Consider the following 19,370-nt stretch of genomic DNA (forward strand, 5'->3'; position numbering starts at 1 on the left):
ATAAAGCAGAAACTAACACACCATTGTAAAGCAATTATACTCCAATAAAGATGTTTAAAAAAAAAGAAATGATTTTGTTTTAATGTCATCAAGGTCATCGTTTTAGCTATTTAACTTTATGCTCTTTTTCAGGGTTAGTAGAATATTACTCCATATCCAGAACTTATAATTCTCTACTGAGTCTCAGTAAATAGTATAGTATGTTCAGATTCAATTTAATGCTCCCCCCTATAAAACAACCTTAGAATCTTTTGTCATCCATGTAGGATGAAAAATAATCCCTTTTTTTTTAATCCAGAAAGTTTCCTTGTATTCTACTTCTTGCCTCAATATTTGTCCATTCAGTTCCCTCTTCCTGGACTGCGTGGATTCTCTGTGTCCACTCAGTGACCGGTCCACCCATTTTTTCAAGGGGTGGCTACAGTGTCATCTCTTCTGAACGGTCTTTCCACACCACCTACACGAGAACATTGTTGCTGCTTCCCCTGGGAATCCACCTCAGCTCTCTATACACACCCCACTTATTTGTGACCAGGTCTGTCTACTTATAAGTAGGAACCATTATTTCTCTATATACCCCACAAATGTTTTCTATAATCCCTGCCTTATCATAAGGACTCATTAAATGGTGGTTAAAGGAAGTACAAAAACTAGCATCCACTGAGCTCTTTCTATTATTTTGTTGTTTAACAGTACTGTTGAGGTAGCTAATCTCTATTTTACAAGTGAGGTAACTGAGACTCAAAGCAGTTTTTGCCAAGGTCACAGAGCTAATATATCACATAGCTGTACACAACTCAGCTCTGACTTCAATTTTTTTCTGTTGTCCACCATTTTCACTAAAACTGTTTTTGGTTTCTATGTAGTTATCTCCTAAGTAGCTGATAAATGATTAGCATGGTCATAGATGATTCATAGCCCCTTTAGGTCTAGAACATATAATGGATACTATAATAAATTGCTGACATGCGTATAAATTGGTACAATACCTTGGGAGAAAGCAATTGGACAATATGTTCCAAAGGCCTTAAAATATGAATACATTTTAACTTAGTTAATTTTCTTTCTGGGAATCTATCTTATATCCTAAATATGGAAAAAGCTTTAAGTACAAACGAGTCTGTTGCAGCTATTCTAAACACAAACAAAAACTGGCAAAGATTTAAATACTTGCCAGTAAAGTATTAGTATATACATGAATGGACATTAAAAATTATATTTGGGAAAAAAATTTAAGACCATGAGAAAATGTTATTCTAATGTTAAATGAATTAAGTATAATACGAAACTGTCTAATAGAGTGGCCATTTGACCCAGCAATCCCACTCCTAGGTACATACTGAAGAGAACTGAAAACATACATCCATACAAACATCTGTACATGAATGTTCATAGCGACATTTTTCACAGTAGTTCAAAAGTGGAAACATCCCAAATGTCCATCAACTATGAATGGATTAAATTAAATGTGGTATATCTATACAATGGAATAATAATAATAACTATGAATTATATTTATTATATTATATATAATTATAGTAATATATTATCATCATTATTATTCAGCAATAAAAAGAAATGATGTACTGATACATGCTATAACGTGGATGAACCTTGAAAACATTACGCTAAATCAAAAAGGTCAGTCACAAAGGACCATACATTGTATGATTCTATTTAAGAGAAGTGTCCAAATAGGCAAATCTATAGAGACAGAAAATAGATTCACAGTTGCCTGGGGCAGAGGGCTAAGGAGGTTTGGGGTGACAGCTAAGGGATGTGGGATTTGGGGGAGGGTAATGACAATATTCTAAAATTGATTGTGGTGACGGCTGCACAACTTTGTAAATACACCAAAAGATATTAGATTGTATACTTAAAAAAAAACTGTCTAGGGCTTCCCTGGTGGCGCAGTGGTTGAGAGTCCGCCTGCCGATGCAGGGGACACGGGTTCGTGCTCCGGTCCGGGAAGATCCCACATGCCGCGGAGCAGCTGGGCCCGTGAACCACGGCTGCTGAGCCTGCGCGTCCGGAGGCTGTGCTCCGCAACGGGAGAGGACACAACAGTGAGAGGCCCGCGTACCGCAAAAAATAAACAAACAAACAAACAAACAAAAAACTGTCTATACAGTATGATCACAATGTATAAAATATAAATGCAAAAAGGAATACAAAAGTACTACATGTTAAAATGATCTTCTTTGGATGAAGGGATTTCTTCTTTCTAATCTTCTGGATTTTCCAAATTTTTAATAATATTCATGTGTAATCTTCATAATGGAAAAAAACACATTTTATTCATAAGAAATGTAACAGGGACTTCCCTGGTGGCGCAGTGGTTACGAATCCGCCTGCCAATGCAGGGGACACGGGTTCAATCCCTGGTCTGGGAAGATCCCACACGCCAAGGAGCAACTAAGCCCGTGTGCCACAACCACTTAAGCCTGTGTGCCTAGAGCCCACGAGCCACAACTACTGAGCCCAAGTGCCACAACTACTGAAGCCCGTGCGCCTAGAGCCCATGATCTGCAACAAGAGAAGCCACCACAATGAGAAGCCTGTACACCACAACGAAGAGTAGCCCCCGCTCGACACAACTAGAGGAAGCCCACGTTCAGCAACGAAGACCCAACACAGCCAAAAATAAATAAACTAAATAAATTTACTAAAAAAAGAAATGTAATAGGTGATATTCCAGGCATTCTAGAATAATTCTATGATTTCAAAACTAATAAATAATGCTAAATGAATAAAGAGAATTTTTATTCCAATTTCAACCATTAGAGCCGATGCTAATAAATAATGAAGACAATTTCTAAACAGAATCAGCATTCTTTTGAAAGCCCAGCAAGATTTAGAGTTCCATTCAATGCTACCTTTCCCGATGATAAGAAGGGGCTGTTTGGCATTCCTAATAACAGATGCTGCCATACATACAGCAGAGCTTTCTGCCATACTAACAGGAGGTGGCATGCAGCACTCCACGTACCTGGAAATAAAGAGCCCTGTTAATTAGGAGGCCAACTTTTAAACTTTTTTATTGTGAAAATATCAAATACATAAAAAGGTAGAAAAAATAGTATAATAAACTCCATATGCCCACCCTGTAAATTCAACTACTAATATTTTACCACATTTGCTTCACACATACACACATAAATATACATATACATTTCTTCCTAAACCATTTGACAGTAGATTACCACAGTAAGACTTAAAAATTAAAAGATAAAGACTTCTCCCATGTAACCATAATATCCTTATCATACCTGGTAAATTAATATTTATTCCCTAAGATCATCTAACAACCAAAGGAGCAATTCACTGACAGGAAATCTGAGTTAATGGCTTCACACTGATGTAGTCGTTGTTGTAGTAATAATAAAAAACATACTAAAAGTTAATATTTCATACCTACTATGTGCCATTTATCCTTATTTAATTTTCAAAATAATGAGATTAGGTATTACCATTATCTCTGTTTCACTACTGTGAAAAAAAAAAAAACTCAAAAAGTAGGTAACTTGCCTGGGGTCCCCAGATGGCATGTGGCAAAGACTGGATTGAAATCGGTTTTTCTGTCTCCAAAGTCCATGCTTTTAACTGCCTCACTATATTTCCACTCACTGAGTAACTCAATATTTTAGTACCACAATATGCATTAGTAAAAGAAATATTAAATATTAAAACTGTCATAGTTAAGCATTTCTAGACACCAACTCCTCAGTGTTTTAGTTCATTTCTTAATTAATAAACATCATACTGTACAAAACTTGGGCATATAATACCAAAAAAGGACATCCAAATCTTTACAAAAATTTTAAAGAAGGCTTACAGAGTTAACTTACCTAAGGCACATCTCCCCCCAACCCCAATAATATTATTTTGATTGTCATGTTCAGGTATTATGAAGAATAGATGTCCTTTTTGTCTGACTCTCCCAAATGGAAACCTCTACTTGGTTCTGAGTGAACAGAAATGCCCACTGTCTCTCTGTAGTCACTAGGTCCATGACAGCAGGAATGTGCTAAATGGTACTCAGGGTGATGCATTAACCCAAGTACCCATCCTTACCAGGTGTGACTTAGATACCAGTCTGTTGTACTTAATGTTCACTCAGTGTTTATTTATGGAATAAGGGAACTTGGCAAATCATAGTAACATCTGGTGTTGAAATATTTTTAAATCACAGAGACAGACTAAAATTTTTTATGCTGAGTTCTTACTAGAACTATTTGAAAATTACTATTTTTCAATAGTCACTTCATCTCTTGGTTTATACCATGAAGACTCTAAGTAACCATACTACATGAGGATTAGTTTTTTTTTTTTTTTTTTTTTTTTTTTTTTTTTTTTTGCTGTACGCGGGCCTCTCACTGCTGTGGCCTCTCCCGTTGCGGAGCACAGGCTCCGGACACACAGGCTCCGCGGCCATGGCTCGCGGGCCCAGCCGCTCCGCGGCATGTGGGATCTTCCGGGATAGGGGCACGAACCCGTGTCCCCTGCATCGGCAGGCGGACTCTCAACCACTGCGCCACCAGGGAAGCCCGAGGATTAGTTTTTTATGGTTACTGAAAGAATAATTTCAAATGAGGAGTTTGGGAAGCTCCAAGTATTTGATTTAGTAATTAAACCCCAAAATAATTCCTAAATAATGCCATTTTAATTAAGAGAATTAAGCCCTTTGGCCAGGATTCAGTTTAATTACTAGATCTTCAAAAGTTAAGACAAATTGAAGATTAACTTATAAACTGTTAGGTAAATTCTTTTTAAAAGGTAAGCATTATGGTAACACAATTAAGAAAGAACACCAGTTAACTATTACTCACCTTACAGAATTCACATTCACCTGGAGGTTCACAAAATCTGCAGGTATGTCAACATAGCAAGCACCTGGACGACCATAAATACTGCTTCTCACTGCCTAAGTTCATTACAAATGGAAGAAAATATTTTTAAAATCTCAATCCTTATTATCACATTCCACTCAAAGATAATTTAAAATTGTGAAATGAACACTATTTTGATTTTTCTCGACATCCTTAGTTGATGCAACATCCTTAGAAGTAACCAATTTTAATTACATTGAAATGCCCTCTATTGATCCTATATATTTTAAAAGATATTTTTGTTTAAAAGGGGAGAGATAAGAAAAAAATACACACTTAGGGCTTTAAAATTCATTTTCTATTACACTTTAGTCCTAGAAATTATTTACTAGGTTCTGCCTGCCAAGTCTTTACTTTATAACATTACTTTCACCTGCTTCCTAATCCTAATGATTTGGCAAAGGTTTCAGAAACTGTGATGTTGTTACATGTATCAAATGGTTTCTATAACACATGGTTTTTGAAACAGCTTAAATGTAACTTCACATATAAAACTAACTTATAATATGCTGTTTAATCGACTAAGAGATGGCCTTATATTAATACTAATATAAGTACTAATTTTCAAAACCTTAAAGTAAGTTTAAGTAATAATACTTAAATAATTTAAGTAATAAGTACTAATTTTCAAAAATTTAAGTAATAATACTTAATAATATAAGCATTATTTTCAAAAATAATCTTGCAAAAGCATAAGAGAAAGGGTACCCACGGTTTCATTATATCCTTCTTTTTATTTTTCCATAATTTAAAATAATTTTAAAAACTAAAGTAGAGGGGAAATTTTTTCCAAAATAATTTATTTTATCTGTTTCTTTAATTAAGTTAATGACAGTGAATATTAAAATGTACATAGCTATTTATCAATATCATTGCTAACTGCCTGAATATATTCCAAATTGCTACTCATTCTATGGAGAATAAAAGTAACACAGGTATAAGCAATTGAGAAAAACCGGCTGACTTGGAGAGCTTGTAATTAAATACTGTACCTTTTCGATAATAGAGGGAATAGCTTCTATGCTACTTGGCCGGGCAGAGAACTTGCTATATAACCTACAAGCTTCAACCTATATGTGAAAAGAAAATCACTTAAAATTCAGCTCATGTATCATATTACTCTTCTGAAAGACAACAAAATGTTAAGCCATTACTTTCTATTATGTTTAGAGGCAAGATGGAGAAAAATGCATTACCTAGATTGCTTCTTAAAAGCCTATTCACAGTACAACCAAATCTCTGCCTTGGTGTGATTCAGGAAGAAAATCAAAACAAGACACAATTTTCATTTCTTAGATTGGCAAAAATAAAAAAGTTAGATAATACCCAGCATCTACCATAATATAGGAAAACAGGCACTCTCATAAACTCTGGTGAGAATATAAATAGGAAGGGAAGTTGACAATGTCTCCTAAAAATGTAAGCAAGTATATCTTTGGACCCAGAAATTCTACAGCCAGGAATACACAACTTCATCTGTTATATCTCATTACAATAATAATCTAGTTTTACATTTCTGCCAGTTTTCCTGTTATATATTTTGTTGTTACGCTGTTTGGCATAAATTCAGTAGTGTTCATTTTTCACTGTTTAATGTACTTTGAAGCACTGTATATTCAATAGAAACTGTTTCTCTTAATACTTTTTGATATAAAATCTACTTAACAGTTGGTAGTCTTAGTCCCACAGGTATGAGTAGGAGTTTTCCTCTCAACTTTTCTCTTCCTCAAAGTCTGATAGTCCCAAACCATTTTTATTCCTGCATTTTCTTGACTCTTTGAAGAGCTTATTTTCAGAGTTTAAATTTCTGTCAAAAAGGTGTATTTCTTGGAAGATTGCTCCTAAACAGAGCCTAAGCTTTCTTAATAACCACATTGAGAGTTTCTTGTAGTTGAGGAAAATTACCTTTAAAATATCTCAGGTACTTTTATTTTAATTGTTTATTTTGCAGACAGGAGTTTTAATTTCTTCTCCATAAATCTTAATGGAGTATACTTACGTTACTAAAATGATAGAGGGAAGATCTTAGAGTTGGGTACCTGAGGAAACTCCTGGAAGGCCCCCATTGTTTCCTGACTTCTTTCAGAGGAACCACCAATCACAATCAAGGGCCTGAAATATTAATTTTTTAAAAAGAGAATTACAAATGAGATCAACATGTAAAGTACTCAGCAAGTACCTAATAAATAATAAACACTCAATGAATGTTAAAAAAGAGAGAAAGAGAGAGAATTACATTTTCCCTTAAAAACTGCCAATTTAGAAAGATTTAGGAAACAACTTGGTGTGAGAGAACACTTCCTCAATTTTGGAAAAATCTATAATTTGTGGTAAATATTTTTCCTCCATGCCCCTCTCTCCCCTGCCTCTTTTGGATACTGATTCTTAACCTCTGGGTGTGATGATATAAAATGAATTGTTATGCCCTTCCTGTTATTCTTGACATTAAGAGAAGAAAAAAACTTTTGTCACACTTTTCTAAATGAGTCTATTTGGAAATGGCAGAATGAAAAAAATTCCTCAGCAATAAAATTCTTATGCTTTGGGGAGAAAAAAAAAGATACAGCAAAGTTAAAGTTACTCAAAAATTATCAGACACTAAAGTAGATAAGAAAGAGAAAGTGTAGGAAGGACGAAAGAAAAGAAGTCAAACCCTAAAAAGTAGGAAACACATGGCAAGAAAGAAAACAAACCCTAAAAAGTAGGAAACACATGGCAAGAAAGAAAACAATGTCCTTCCCACAGAAATTTAAACATTTTATGAACTGATCAAAACATAGCCCCCTTTAACGTGATCTTATGAGTAAAGAACCAGAGATGGGATTAAGGGCAAGAGCAACTAATCTGCTTATAAAGCCAACTCCATAAATATAAGATTTCAATTGTCCTGCTAGTTATGCAAGACAAGGTGAAAAATTAAATACATTCTTGCATATTGAGCTGGGATCTTTGATAAACAGTTCTTCACTTAAAGTAAAGAGGCTTATACACACATTCACACATATATATAGATAGATAGATATGGAATATACACATATTCATTCCAAAATATTAAGTCTTTTTTTCTAGGTAAAAGAGCTGTTGATTTTTTTTCTTATTTTCTTCCTAACTCTTAATTTTTCACTAAGCCATTTCCTCAAGCACCTGACCCCTGGTCTTCCCACCACAGATCAGTGGTTGCTCCACTAGGTAAAATCATGCATTGAGATTTTTAAGAAAATGTTTTAAGTAATTACCAACAGTTCATGTTTGCATTTGCCATACCACCCAAAGCATGGATGAGACCTGGGCCAGAAACAACAAGGCAAACTCCTGGCCTAAAAGCAAAACAGAATTAATTTTATTAAAAGCAGGTCAAATGCAATACTTGATTCATACCTCTTTAGGGTGAAATGTCACCTTCTTGGACTTCAAAGGCAGGATATATAGATCTTTACTACAATTGTAAAACAATTATTAGAGTATTTTTTTAATTAGAATAAAAAAGGTTGTATCAGTCTTCCTGCAAGAAATAAGGTACCTACCATCCTCACACTGTATTTCACTAACCTCTTTATACTTTACTCCTAGTATATTTGGGCTAAATCAAGTTGACTGCATATAGAAGCAAATTTTTGACTACTGAGTACATTTCTATATGGAAAAACAGTGTTTTTAAAAATTTTCTTAACAAATATATCATGTAAATTGGTCTTTGCCAGGAAGTAGTTCTGAAATGTAGTGCTCTGCCCCAAGTTTTTAAATTGAACTTGAATGCTTTACCTTAGACGACTTGCTAAGCTTAAAGCACTGAAGAAAAAGGTATCTCCATATAATTCAACTTGCCATTTTCAATTTATAAAGTGATTTCTTAAGAACCTCTATTTAAGACAGCCTTTAAATTGGGGCAGCCACTGTGAAAAACAGTATGGAGCTTCCTCAAGAAACTAAATACAATCCAGCAATTCCACTCTGGGTATTTATCAGAAGAAAACAAAAACACTAATTCCAAAAGATATATGTACCCCTATGTTCATGCAGCACTATTTACAACAGCCAAGATATGGAAGCAACCTCAGTTCCCATCCATGGATGAATGGAGAGAGAAGATGTGATTGATACACACACACAATGAAATATTACTCAGCCATAAAAAAGAATGAAATCTTGCCATCTGTGTCGACATGGATGGACTCGGAGGATATTATGCTTAGTGAAATAAGTTAGACAGAGAAAACCAAATACCATATGATTTCACTTATATGTGGACTCTTAAAAACAAAACAATGAACAGAAAATAGACTCAGAGACAGAGATCAAACTGGTGGTTGCCAGAGGGGAGGTGTGTGGAGGAATGGATAAAATAGGTGAAGGGGATTAAGAGGTACAAACTGCCAGCTATAAAATACGTAAGTCATCCGGATGAAATGTACAGCATAGGAACACAGTCAATAATATTTTAACAACTTTATATGGTGATAGATGGGAACTGGTCTTATGGTGGTGACCATTTCATAATGTATAAAAACACTGAATCACTATGCTGTACACCTAAAACTAATATAATACTGTATGTTAACTATAACTCAGTTTAAAAAAAGAAGTTGAGATAAAACATAGACTTGAGTTTACCTGCCTGTCAGATATCCAACCGCAGAGGCAGCATAACAAGCCTACAAAGAAAAAACACTGGGACTTAAGCATTTTGAGACTCTTATAGTATTAAATCATATTAAGTAATAAGCATTACTAAGTATTATACATGTATAAAGTATGTATATAATAATTCACTCTCAAGTAAGGGGGAATTGGAACATTTTTCATTCTAACAAGTAATGTTCTACCTGTAAATTTTAAATAATGGTTTAAGCATCTAATTTTTAGTTTTTCAAGGAATTTGTCCACATCATCTAGTTTATTCATAATATCATCTTATAATTGCTTAAACATCTGCAGGATCAATAGGAATGTCCTCTTTTTTATGCCTAATTTTTTTTTTTTTTTTAATTTGCAGTACGTGGGCCTCTCACTGTTGCGGGCTCTCCCATTGCGGAGCACAGGCTCCAGACGCGCAGGCTCAGCGGCCATGGCTCACAGCCCGGGCACTCCTCGGCATGTGGGATCTTTCCGGACCAGGGCACGAACCCGTGTCCCCTGCATCGGCAGGCGGACTCTCAACCACTGCACCACCAGGGAAGCCCTATGCCTAATATTGATAATTTGTATTTTTTCTCTTTTATTCTTCATCAGTCTTGCTAGGGATTTACCAAATTTATTAACCTTTTCAAAGAACCAATTTTTGGATTTGTTGATTTTTCTCGATTGTTTCTTTGTTTTCTCTTCCATTGATTTCTGCTGTTTAAAAAAAAAATAAATTTACTTATTTTTGTCTGTGTTGGGTCTTCATTGCCATGCGTGGGCTTTCTCTAGTTGCAGTGAGCGGGGGCTACTCTTCCTTGCGGTGCGTGGGCTTCTCATTGTCGTGGCTTCTCTTGTTGCGGAGCACGGGCTGTAGGCACTCAGGCTTCAGTAGTTGTGGCACGTGGGCTCAGTAGCTGTGGCTTGCGGGCTCTAGAGCTCAGGCTCAGTAGTTGTGGCACACGGGCTTACTTGCTCCACGGCATGTGGGATCTTCCCGGGCCAGGGCGCAAACCCGTGTCCCTTGCATTGGCAGGCAGATTCTTAACCACTGTGCCACCAGGGAAGCCCAATTCCTGCTTTTGTACTTATTATTTTACTACTTTTAGTTTGGGTTTACTTTGGTTTTCTTTTTCTAGCTTCTTAATATGTAAGCTTAGAGCATTGATTTTTGATCTTCTTTACTAAGTATAGATTCATTTAAAACTATTTCCTCTAAGAACTGCTTTAGCTGTAGCTTACATGTTTGAGATCTCATCTTCTCATCATCATTCAATTCAAAATGTTTTCCATTTTCCATTGTGATTTCTTCTTCACCCCACTGGTTATTTAGGGTCCATAGTGACATCCCCTTTTTCACCCCTGACACTGGTAATTTGTATTTTTTCTCTTTTATTCTTAATCAGTCTGCCGTGAAGGTTATTGATTTTATTAATCTTTTCAAATATTTACAAAGGATTCAAACGTATTGAATTTCCAAATGTTTGGGGATTTTCTATCTTTCTGTAATTGAATTCCAGTTTATTTCCATATGGTCAGGTCACATATACTGCTTGTTTCCAATCCTTGGAGATTTGTTGAAATTTCCTTCATGGCCTTCATATGGTTTTTATTTTTAAACTGCACTTCAGCTCATTACAGGAAGACAGGGAAGGTGCTAAATTAAATACAAGATAACCTGGAAAAATGCTAAATGCCCTTTAGGAAGAAATGAGACTGGGTTGGCAAAATGTCCTAACTTCCTTTCTTGTGCTTCCAAATAAGCCTCCGAGAAGGGTGGCAAGGTAATGAGGTGGAATGAGCACTGGACTGGGGCTTAGGACACCTCTGGAGTCCAATCACGTCTTTACCATTTGTGATGCCTGTCACCTTGCAGAGCCACCTACTATACAACATGAGACTTGGCCTTCACCCATTCACCTTGCAGGTACTACCGGACCTCCTATCAAGTGCAGGCTCTACCTACGCACTGGGGATACAGATGTGTCAAGAAAAAATAATATCCGTGACCCCCCGAAGCTCAGAGCCTAATAGGGAAGTCAGACCAGACAAATAATACACAGACACATAATAATTGTTAGTTACAGAGTGAAGGTCAGGGGCCAGGATTCAGACCAGGTAAATGTCCCTTCCAATTCTGACACTCTAGACTGCGTAGAGTACAATACTGTACAGTGTAAGAGCATGGACTCCAGACCCAGAATACCTAAGTTCAAATCCTGGCTCTGCCAATACCAGCTGCCTCGTTGAGCAAGTTTCGTAACCCCTCTGGGTCTCAGTTTTCTCATTTGCAACTAGGATTAACAATGGTTCTTGTCTCCTAGGATTGCTGTGATTGATACGTGTAAAGTATGAGAGGAGCGATAAGCGGCGACTGTCCTCAGTGGAAAATTTGCCATTACTATTACTCATCCCCAATCATGCATTCGGCTCTCCGAGTCCATACTTACCGCCTGCTCGTTCCTCATCCCGATGTATCTGATGCCCACCTCCTGGGCAGCAAGGGCGATTTCGGTCACCGGGATGCCTACGATGCCAAACATGTAATTCACATCCTGGGGGCCAAGAACAGAGGAATGAGGCCGCTAAAAGGAAAACCTCCAGCAAAGCTCCCTCCTGCCCTCCCCCGCCGCTTTCCCGTTTCCAAGACAACGTCTCTGTCCCCGTCGGCTGCCGTAGGAGCCTTTCAATCAGGAAGGTCCAGCACACCTGTGTTTTCAGGGCCTGGGCGACGATTTTAGCACCAGACACCAGCCTCTCGCGTCCGTCGCTGCGCTCTGCCAAGTTACTTTCCGACATCTTCCACCTGAAGTTCGAGGCCCTCTCGCAGTAGACAGCAGGCTGACGCGGAGTCACCCAGCCAAACCAACCCCGAGACACCAACTGTGGAGCCGCTTCTCTGAGGGAGGAGGAGGGCGACCCACCGCTTTAAACGGCGGAGAGGAGGAGGCGGGGCTGAAACCAGCCAGCTCGGCGTGAGGTGAGGGGTAAACACACTCTCTCTCCTGCCACAACCAGGCCCTTTCCCCGGGCCCTCCATTCGCGGCCGGCGGAGTGTCAGGAGGAGGCGGGACCAGCTGGAGGCGGAGGCCTGTGCCGAGCAGGTGAGAGGTCGAACCGCGGAGGCCTGTCGCCTTAGTCCACCACGCTGAGCCATTTCGAGACCGCGTAGGGCGGGTGGTACTTACGCAGAGTCGGGGCGAAAGGGGGCTAGGGGCTTGCGCAGAAGGGGGCGTGGCGCGCGCTCCCGGCCTCGCCCCCGGCCTCGGGGCTCTGGGGGCTGCGGGCTGGTTTCGCAAAGGCTGCTGGGACGCGGGTGGCTGGATGGCGCCGGTTGTGCGGCGAGGTCGTTTTGGCGTTGCGTTGTCATTCTTCTGCGTCCCTTAGGTTCGAGGCTTTGACTTACACGCTTTTTTTTTTGTACGCTCATATTTTTGTGGCTTTGCAGTCCGTGAAGATTAATACCGGCAGTTAAATCCGTAAGCGAATGTGTACTCTTTTAAGTCGTGTCTCTGAGGAGGACACGGAATCTCCCAAGCGAGAGATAAAGTAACTTACCCAGAGCCATTGGACCAGACTGTGCTTCAGACTAACAATCTTGGGCTCTATTCACCGTTAAGCCCTTTGGCCACAGGAGATAAGAGGAGCCCCTTGAGCCTAGTTACTTTTGACCGTTATTTTCTCTAACCCTTGCCAATAACCCTCCACTCTTGTCTTTACAAAGTCAGGAAATGGGGGGGGGGTTGTGATTCTTAAGAGTCAGTCCCTCACCACAACCAGCTCCTGCAGCTGAGAACCTTTTTTAAAAAAAAAAAGTTTACTGATTAAAAAAAGAAAATAAGTAGTTGATTTACAAAGTTGTGTTAATTTCTTCTGTACAACAAAGTGATTCAGTTATACATATATATGAATTCTTTTTCATATTCTTTTCCATTGTGGTTTATCACAGGACAAGAACCTTTTAAAACACATTTTTGAGTGAAAAAATGTCCTTACAATGAGTGATTTATGAGGCTAAGGGTCAGTAGACCATCTGCTCAGTAGCAAACAAAATCGCCAATGGTAAGGAAGAGTGGAACTTTAAATTTTTGAGGATTTGGGGTGTTTTAAAGCAAAAAGACCAGTAATATGTGGAAAGTAAAAAAACAAGAAGAGAGGGGAGTGGGTCATGGGTAGTAAAATGAATGAAAAGCATTAGAAGTGAAAGGATTTCTAAAGCCAGTGGGACCTTCCAAAAAGGTTTCCCCTCGAATTTCAAGCCCTAATGCCCACCCTGGCCCCCTTGGATATGGGGACCTAGCCTAAGGTAGTCCATCTAAGAGGGAGATTTCTTTGAAGTCTCAGAGTTCATCTACAAAATAAATGCAGATCTTGCATTGTATTCCAGAATCTATCCATATTTTAATATAAAAGTGATCTTTTTATTGAGGTAAACATACACTTAAATGTACAGATCTTAAATGAGTTTTGACAATTGTATATACCTATGTAACCACCACCCAAAATACAAATGACATTTTAAAATATTTACCTGTCAAATAAAATTGACATTCCCGAAAGATGCACAGTGCTCTTTGTGTGGCTTTGAATAGTCTTTGGTACAGTGTCTCCTGTCCCTGTTTGAGAAGCATAGAGCCTATACCTCTCTACCATGTGGGATTGTTTATATCAGTACCTGTATGACAGTTTCTATCCCCAAGCATCAGAATCACTCGGAAAGCTTTTTAAACAAACAGTTGCTTGGGCACTACCCGACATCTTCTGAATCAGCATCTTAAGACAAATAAGGCACCTGTATTTTTTTAAAGCTGCTACCTAAATTTGATTTGCAGCCTGACTTGAGAACCACTGGCTCTGTACTCATGCTAGAGGCATGAGTTAATAATTAAATGTGTGATTGCCTGTTACCAAAAACTGTTGCTTAATTTGGATTTATGGGTTCAAGGCTGGTTTGACATCAGTAGCACTGACCGTGTAGATGGCAGTTAGTCAGTTCATGTGACCTTGTGTTCAAAGAAGAACTGTGTTCTTCTGTCCCAAAAGAATCACTGACAGAATCACTCAGTATAAAGTGGAAAAATTAAACTATGAATTGGAACAAATCCCCTGAATTCAGAATAACCAATTGTGCAAAGGGACAAATTCTCCACTTACTGGACTCTGCCCTTTAGCAGAGGGAATCGGTGAGACTGTTGAAACTTGCTTCACCTTTACAGCTTTGAGTTCAGGACCCAACATTCCATGGTTCACTTGGGTCTGATGATTCAGCAAAAGTGCTGAGAGTCTCACCCCAAGATTTGCAGGCACTTGGAGCAACTGCTTTCAATCCAACGGCAATGACAGGATTCCAGGATTCTTTTGTAACTTTCCCAAGGCCTGTTGTGCAGACATTGTAAGCGTTAACCACATTCTTTATTACTTTCATTGGTGGTAGGCATGGAATTTTATTTGTTCTGCCTTGTTTGTTTATTTGTGGAAAGAGGTCAAAGGAGGAGTAAGTCTAGGTTTCTTTTTAACAGAAAAGGCTAAAGTAATGATTACATGCTCTCCAAAGAGCATGCTGGTTACTGTATTTGTGGGCTCTGGACCTTAGATCATGAGGGAGATATTTGGTGGCTTTCTTACATCTGGGTGAAGAGAACATCCAGGCAACCAGGTCATTTCCTTAGAGTTGCAAAATAATACCTGGAGAAAATATACTTGCTAGAGATTTAAAACAGACAGCTTCTACAGTAACTTCTTAGGCCCCAGAATTATGTTTTAATTTCAGTAAACTAACTGCTATGAGGACATAAGTGATTTATGTCAAATGGCTTAGAAGTCATAACATAGTATTTCTCCATATGCAAGTACTCCACATTCGGAGGTGGCCTGTGGCCTAGGGGTTGGTCAACCATCACGTGTGAAACATGGTATCAGTTTTTAAATGTTTTCTGTTTTCATTTGTTTCTTCTGTTTTACCATCATCTTTCACTACAGCCCCTTCCTTTAGCTTTTTTTTTTTTAATAAATCTATTTATTTATTTATTGGCTGTGTTGGGTCTTTGTTGCTGCGTGTGAGCTTTCTCTAGTTATGGCAAGCAGGGGCTACTTTTCATTGCAGTGCGCGGGCTTCTTATCGCGGTGGCTTCTCTTGTTGCGGAGCATGGGCTCTAGGCACACGGGCTTCAGTAGTTGTGGCATGCGGGCTCAGTAGTTGTGGCTCGTGGGCTCTAGAGCGCAGGCTCAGTAGTTGTGGCGCATGGACTTAGTTGCTCTGTGGCATGTGGGATCTTCCCGGACCAGGGCTCGAACCCATGTCCCCTGCATTGGCAGGTGGCTTCTTAAGCACTGCACCACCAGGAAGTCCCGATATTTTTTTATATATATACTTAAAGATGTCATTTATGACATCTTTCAGACACATGAATAAGAACAGAGATTAATACACACCCATGTGTCCAGTGCTAGCTTAAGAAACACTTAACAAATAGAACAAAACCCCTGTGTTTCCTTCCCCCATCACATCTCCTGCCCTGTGCCATAGAGGTAACCACTATCTTGAATTTGGTGTTTATAATTCCCACCTGTGCATTCTTTAGGTGATTGGCATTTAAGTTGTTTTAAGCTTTTTAGTGTTATAAACAGTTTTCTTTGAATATTCTTGCATGTCTCCTTGTGCACTTGTGTGAGTTTTTATGTATATGTATCTAGCAGTGTTATCAGACGGTAGGTTCTTATCTCATAGCAGAAGGAATTCAGAGATGAGACAGGGAGGTCAAGAAAGCAAAGTGAGGATTTATTTAAGAGAAAGTATGCTCTCAAGGGGAGAGCAGGCAGTCTCAGGTGAGTAGCTGCACTGAATTTCTTCAGCTAGCTGGTTTGTGGGGCATAGAAATGAAGGGGTGGAATATTCACTGGTGAGGGAAGGGGTGGGTTCATATTCCCTGATTTTCCTCCAGCTCCACCTTCCCGAGGGGAGGAGGGATTTCTGTCCTTATTTAGCCTTGATCAGAAGTGTCATGACATTGGTGCATGATGAGTACCAAGGAAAGGGGAAAAGTTTGAATCTTACCATGCATGTGCAAGCAAAATGCATTCTGTTGGAAAATCTACAGGTCAAATGACCAGGCTTCTTCAACAGGCTGATTTTAAGGAAATAAAAGGAATGGAAAAGGAACCTATAGATTGAAAGAGACTTAAAGGATATATTTTGTAAAGCCCCAGACCGGGGCACGAACCCGTGTCCCCTGCATCGGCAGGTAGACTCTCAACCACTGCACTACCAGGGAAGCCCCTGACATTGTCTTACACAGAGCAGAAGTTGTTGTTGTTGTTTTGTTTTGTTTTTAATTTGAGGTATAGTTGATTTACAATGTTGTGTTAATTTCTGGTGTACAGCAAAGTGATTCAGTTATACATATGTATACATTCTTTTTCAATATGGTTTATTATAGGATATTGAGTATAGTTTCCTGTGCTATACAGAAGGACCTTGTTGTTTATCTATTTTATATAGAGTAGTTTGTATCTGCTAATCCCAAACTCCTAATTTATCCCTCCCCTACCCCCTTTTCCCTTTGGTATTCATAAGTTTGTTTTCTATGTGTGAATCTGTTTCATAAATAAGTTCATTTGTGTCATATTTTAGATTGCACATACAAGCGATATCATATACTATTTGTCTTTCTCTGTCTGACTTACTTCACTTAGTATGATAATCTCTAGGTCCATCCATGTTGCTGAAAATGACATTATTTCATTCTTTTTTATGGCTGAATAATATTCCATTGTGTGTGTGTGTGTGTGTGTGTGTGTATATTTATGTATGTATATATATGACATCTTCTTTATCGATTCATCTGTTGGTGGACATTTAGGTTGCTTCCATGTTTGGCTGTTGTAAAAAGTGCTGCTATGAACATAGGAGTGCATGTATCTTTTTGAATTAGTGTTTTCTTTGGATCTATACACAAGAATGGGATTGCTGGATCATATGGCAACTCTGTTTTTAGTTTTTTATGGAATCTCCATACTGTTCTACATAGTGGCTGCACCCATTTACATTCCCACCCACAGTGTAGGAGGGTTCCCTTTTCTCCACACCCTCTCTGGCATTTATTTTTAGACTTTTTAACGATGGGCATTCTGACCAGTGTGAGGTGATACCTCACTGTAATTTTGATTTGCATTTCTCTAATAATTAGCAGTGTTGAGCATCTTTTCGTGTGCCTGTTGGCCATCTATATGACTTCTTTGGAGAAATGTCTATTTCGATCTTCTGCCCACTTTTTTTTTTTTTTTTTTTTTTTTTTTTTGCTGTACGTGGGCCTCTCACTGTTGTGGCCTCTCCCATTGCGGAGCACAGGCTCCGGCTGCGCAGGCTCAGCGGCCATGGCTCACGGGCCCAGCCGCTCCGCGGCATGTGGGATCTTCCCAGACCGGGGCACGAACCCGTGTCCCCTGCATCGGCAGGCGGACTCTCAACCACTGCGCCACCAGGGAAGCCCTCTGCCCACTTTTTGATTGAGTTATTTGGTTTTTTTTGTTATTGAGTTGTATGAGCTGTTTGTATATTTTGGAAATTAAGCCCTTGTCAGTCGCATCATTTGCAAATACTTTCTCCCAGTCCATAGGTTGTCTTTTCATTTTGTTTATGGTTTCCTTTGCTGTACAAAAGCTTATGAGTTTGATTAGGTCCCGTTTATTTTTGCTTTTATTTCTATTGCCTTGGGAGACTGACCTAAGAAAACATTGGTATGATTCACGTCAGAGAATGTTTTGCCTATGTTCTCTTCTAGGAGTTTTGTGGTGTCATGTCTTACATATAAGTCTTAAACAATTTTGAATTTATTTTTGTGTATGGTGTGAGGATATGTTGTGACTTCATTGATTTACATGCGGCTGTCCAGCTTTCTTAACACCACTTGCTGAAGAGGCTGACTTTTCTCCATTGTAAATTCTTGCCTCCTTTATCGAAGATTAATTGACCATAGGTGTGAAACTGCACACCTCAGATTGGGACTCGAACCCAGCCAAAACCCAGATTGGGACTTCAACCCACTCTCTTTTAATTGCGATCACACACCTGGTCCCAGGACTTAAGCTCAGGTTCTTTATGTCTCATCGCAGAAAGAATTCAGTGAGAGACTTTCAGTGAAAGTGATAGGTAAGAAATGGATTTATTTAGAGAGACACACATTCCATAGACAGAATACGCATCCATCTCAAAAGGCGAGAATGGCCCTGGGAGAAACACACTACGCAATGTGTGGGCCATCTCAGAAGGCGAGAGGCCCGAAATATGGGGTGGTTAGTTTTTATGGGATGGATAATTTCATAGGCTAGCAAGTGGAAGGATTACTCCAACTATTTTGGAGAAGGAGTGGGGATTTCCAGGATGAGCAACTGCCCACTTTTTGACCTTATATGGTAAACCTTGGAACTGTCATGGCGCTGGTGGGTGTGTCATTTAGCTTATGCTAATGTATACAATGAACATATAATTAGGCTCAAGGTCCCCTGGAAGTGGAATCTTCCTCCATCTTGAACCTAGTTGGTTCTAACCGGTTTATTTTATTTTATTTTTTTTGCGGTACGCGGGCCTCTCACTGCTGTGGCCTCTCCCGCCGCGGAGCACAGCCTCCGGACGCGCAGGCTCAGCGGCCATGGCTCACGGGCCCAGCCGCTCCGCGGCATGTGGGATCTTCTCGGAGCGGGGTACGAACCTGTGTCCCCTGCATCGGCAGGCGAACTCTCAACCACTGCGCCACCAGGGAAGCCCTAACCGGTTTATTTTGTATCCAATAGCTATGTCATTCTTTAACAGTTTGTACCCTGCCCCCTTCCCTCCTGTTTCTGGTGTGTGAGTTTATTTCTGGGCAC

At 39.2% G+C, this 19,370-nt stretch overlaps 2 protein-coding genes across 8 annotated transcripts in view; one reads left to right on the forward strand and one right to left on the reverse strand.

Moving 5' to 3' along the window:
- The window catches only part of HACL1 (2-hydroxyacyl-CoA lyase 1), a 100,911-nt gene extending 88,603 nt beyond the window's left edge, over positions 1 to 12,308 (reverse strand). For all 4 annotated transcript variants that reach the window (XR_014015992.1, XR_014015993.1, XM_081235953.1 and 1 more), the window contains exons 1-8: positions 12,216 to 12,308; positions 11,957 to 12,061; positions 9,501 to 9,541; positions 8,126 to 8,206; positions 6,929 to 7,001; positions 5,882 to 5,959; positions 4,830 to 4,924; positions 2,877 to 2,989 (exon numbers count right to left, since the gene is read on the reverse strand). Coding sequence is in view for 2 of the 4 variants with exons in the window: in XM_081235953.1 (XP_081092079.1) it covers positions 2,877 to 2,989; positions 4,830 to 4,924; positions 5,882 to 5,959; positions 6,929 to 7,001; positions 8,126 to 8,206; positions 9,501 to 9,541; positions 11,957 to 12,061; positions 12,216 to 12,305 (676 nt within the window). In the remaining 2 variants the exon portion in view is untranslated. The remainder of the gene's footprint in view (positions 1 to 2,876; positions 2,990 to 4,829; positions 4,925 to 5,881; positions 5,960 to 6,928; positions 7,002 to 8,125; positions 8,207 to 9,500; positions 9,542 to 11,956; positions 12,062 to 12,215) is intronic.
- Positions 12,309 to 12,398: 90 nt separating this feature from the next.
- BTD (biotinidase) overlaps positions 12,399 to 19,370 on the forward strand; it is a 48,748-nt gene continuing 41,776 nt past the window's right edge. For 2 of the 4 annotated variants that reach the window (XR_014015994.1, XM_081235954.1), the window contains exon 1: positions 12,529 to 12,610. The gene's annotated coding sequence lies outside the window, so the exon portion shown is untranslated. The other 2 variants (XM_081235957.1, XM_081235959.1) reach the window with 2 other exon arrangements.

The sequence above is a fragment of the Mesoplodon bidens genome (genome assembly GCF_964165515.1).
Source record: "Mesoplodon bidens genome assembly, chromosome: 5".
In the NCBI taxonomy this organism is placed as follows: domain Eukaryota; kingdom Metazoa; phylum Chordata; class Mammalia; order Artiodactyla; family Ziphiidae; genus Mesoplodon; species Mesoplodon bidens.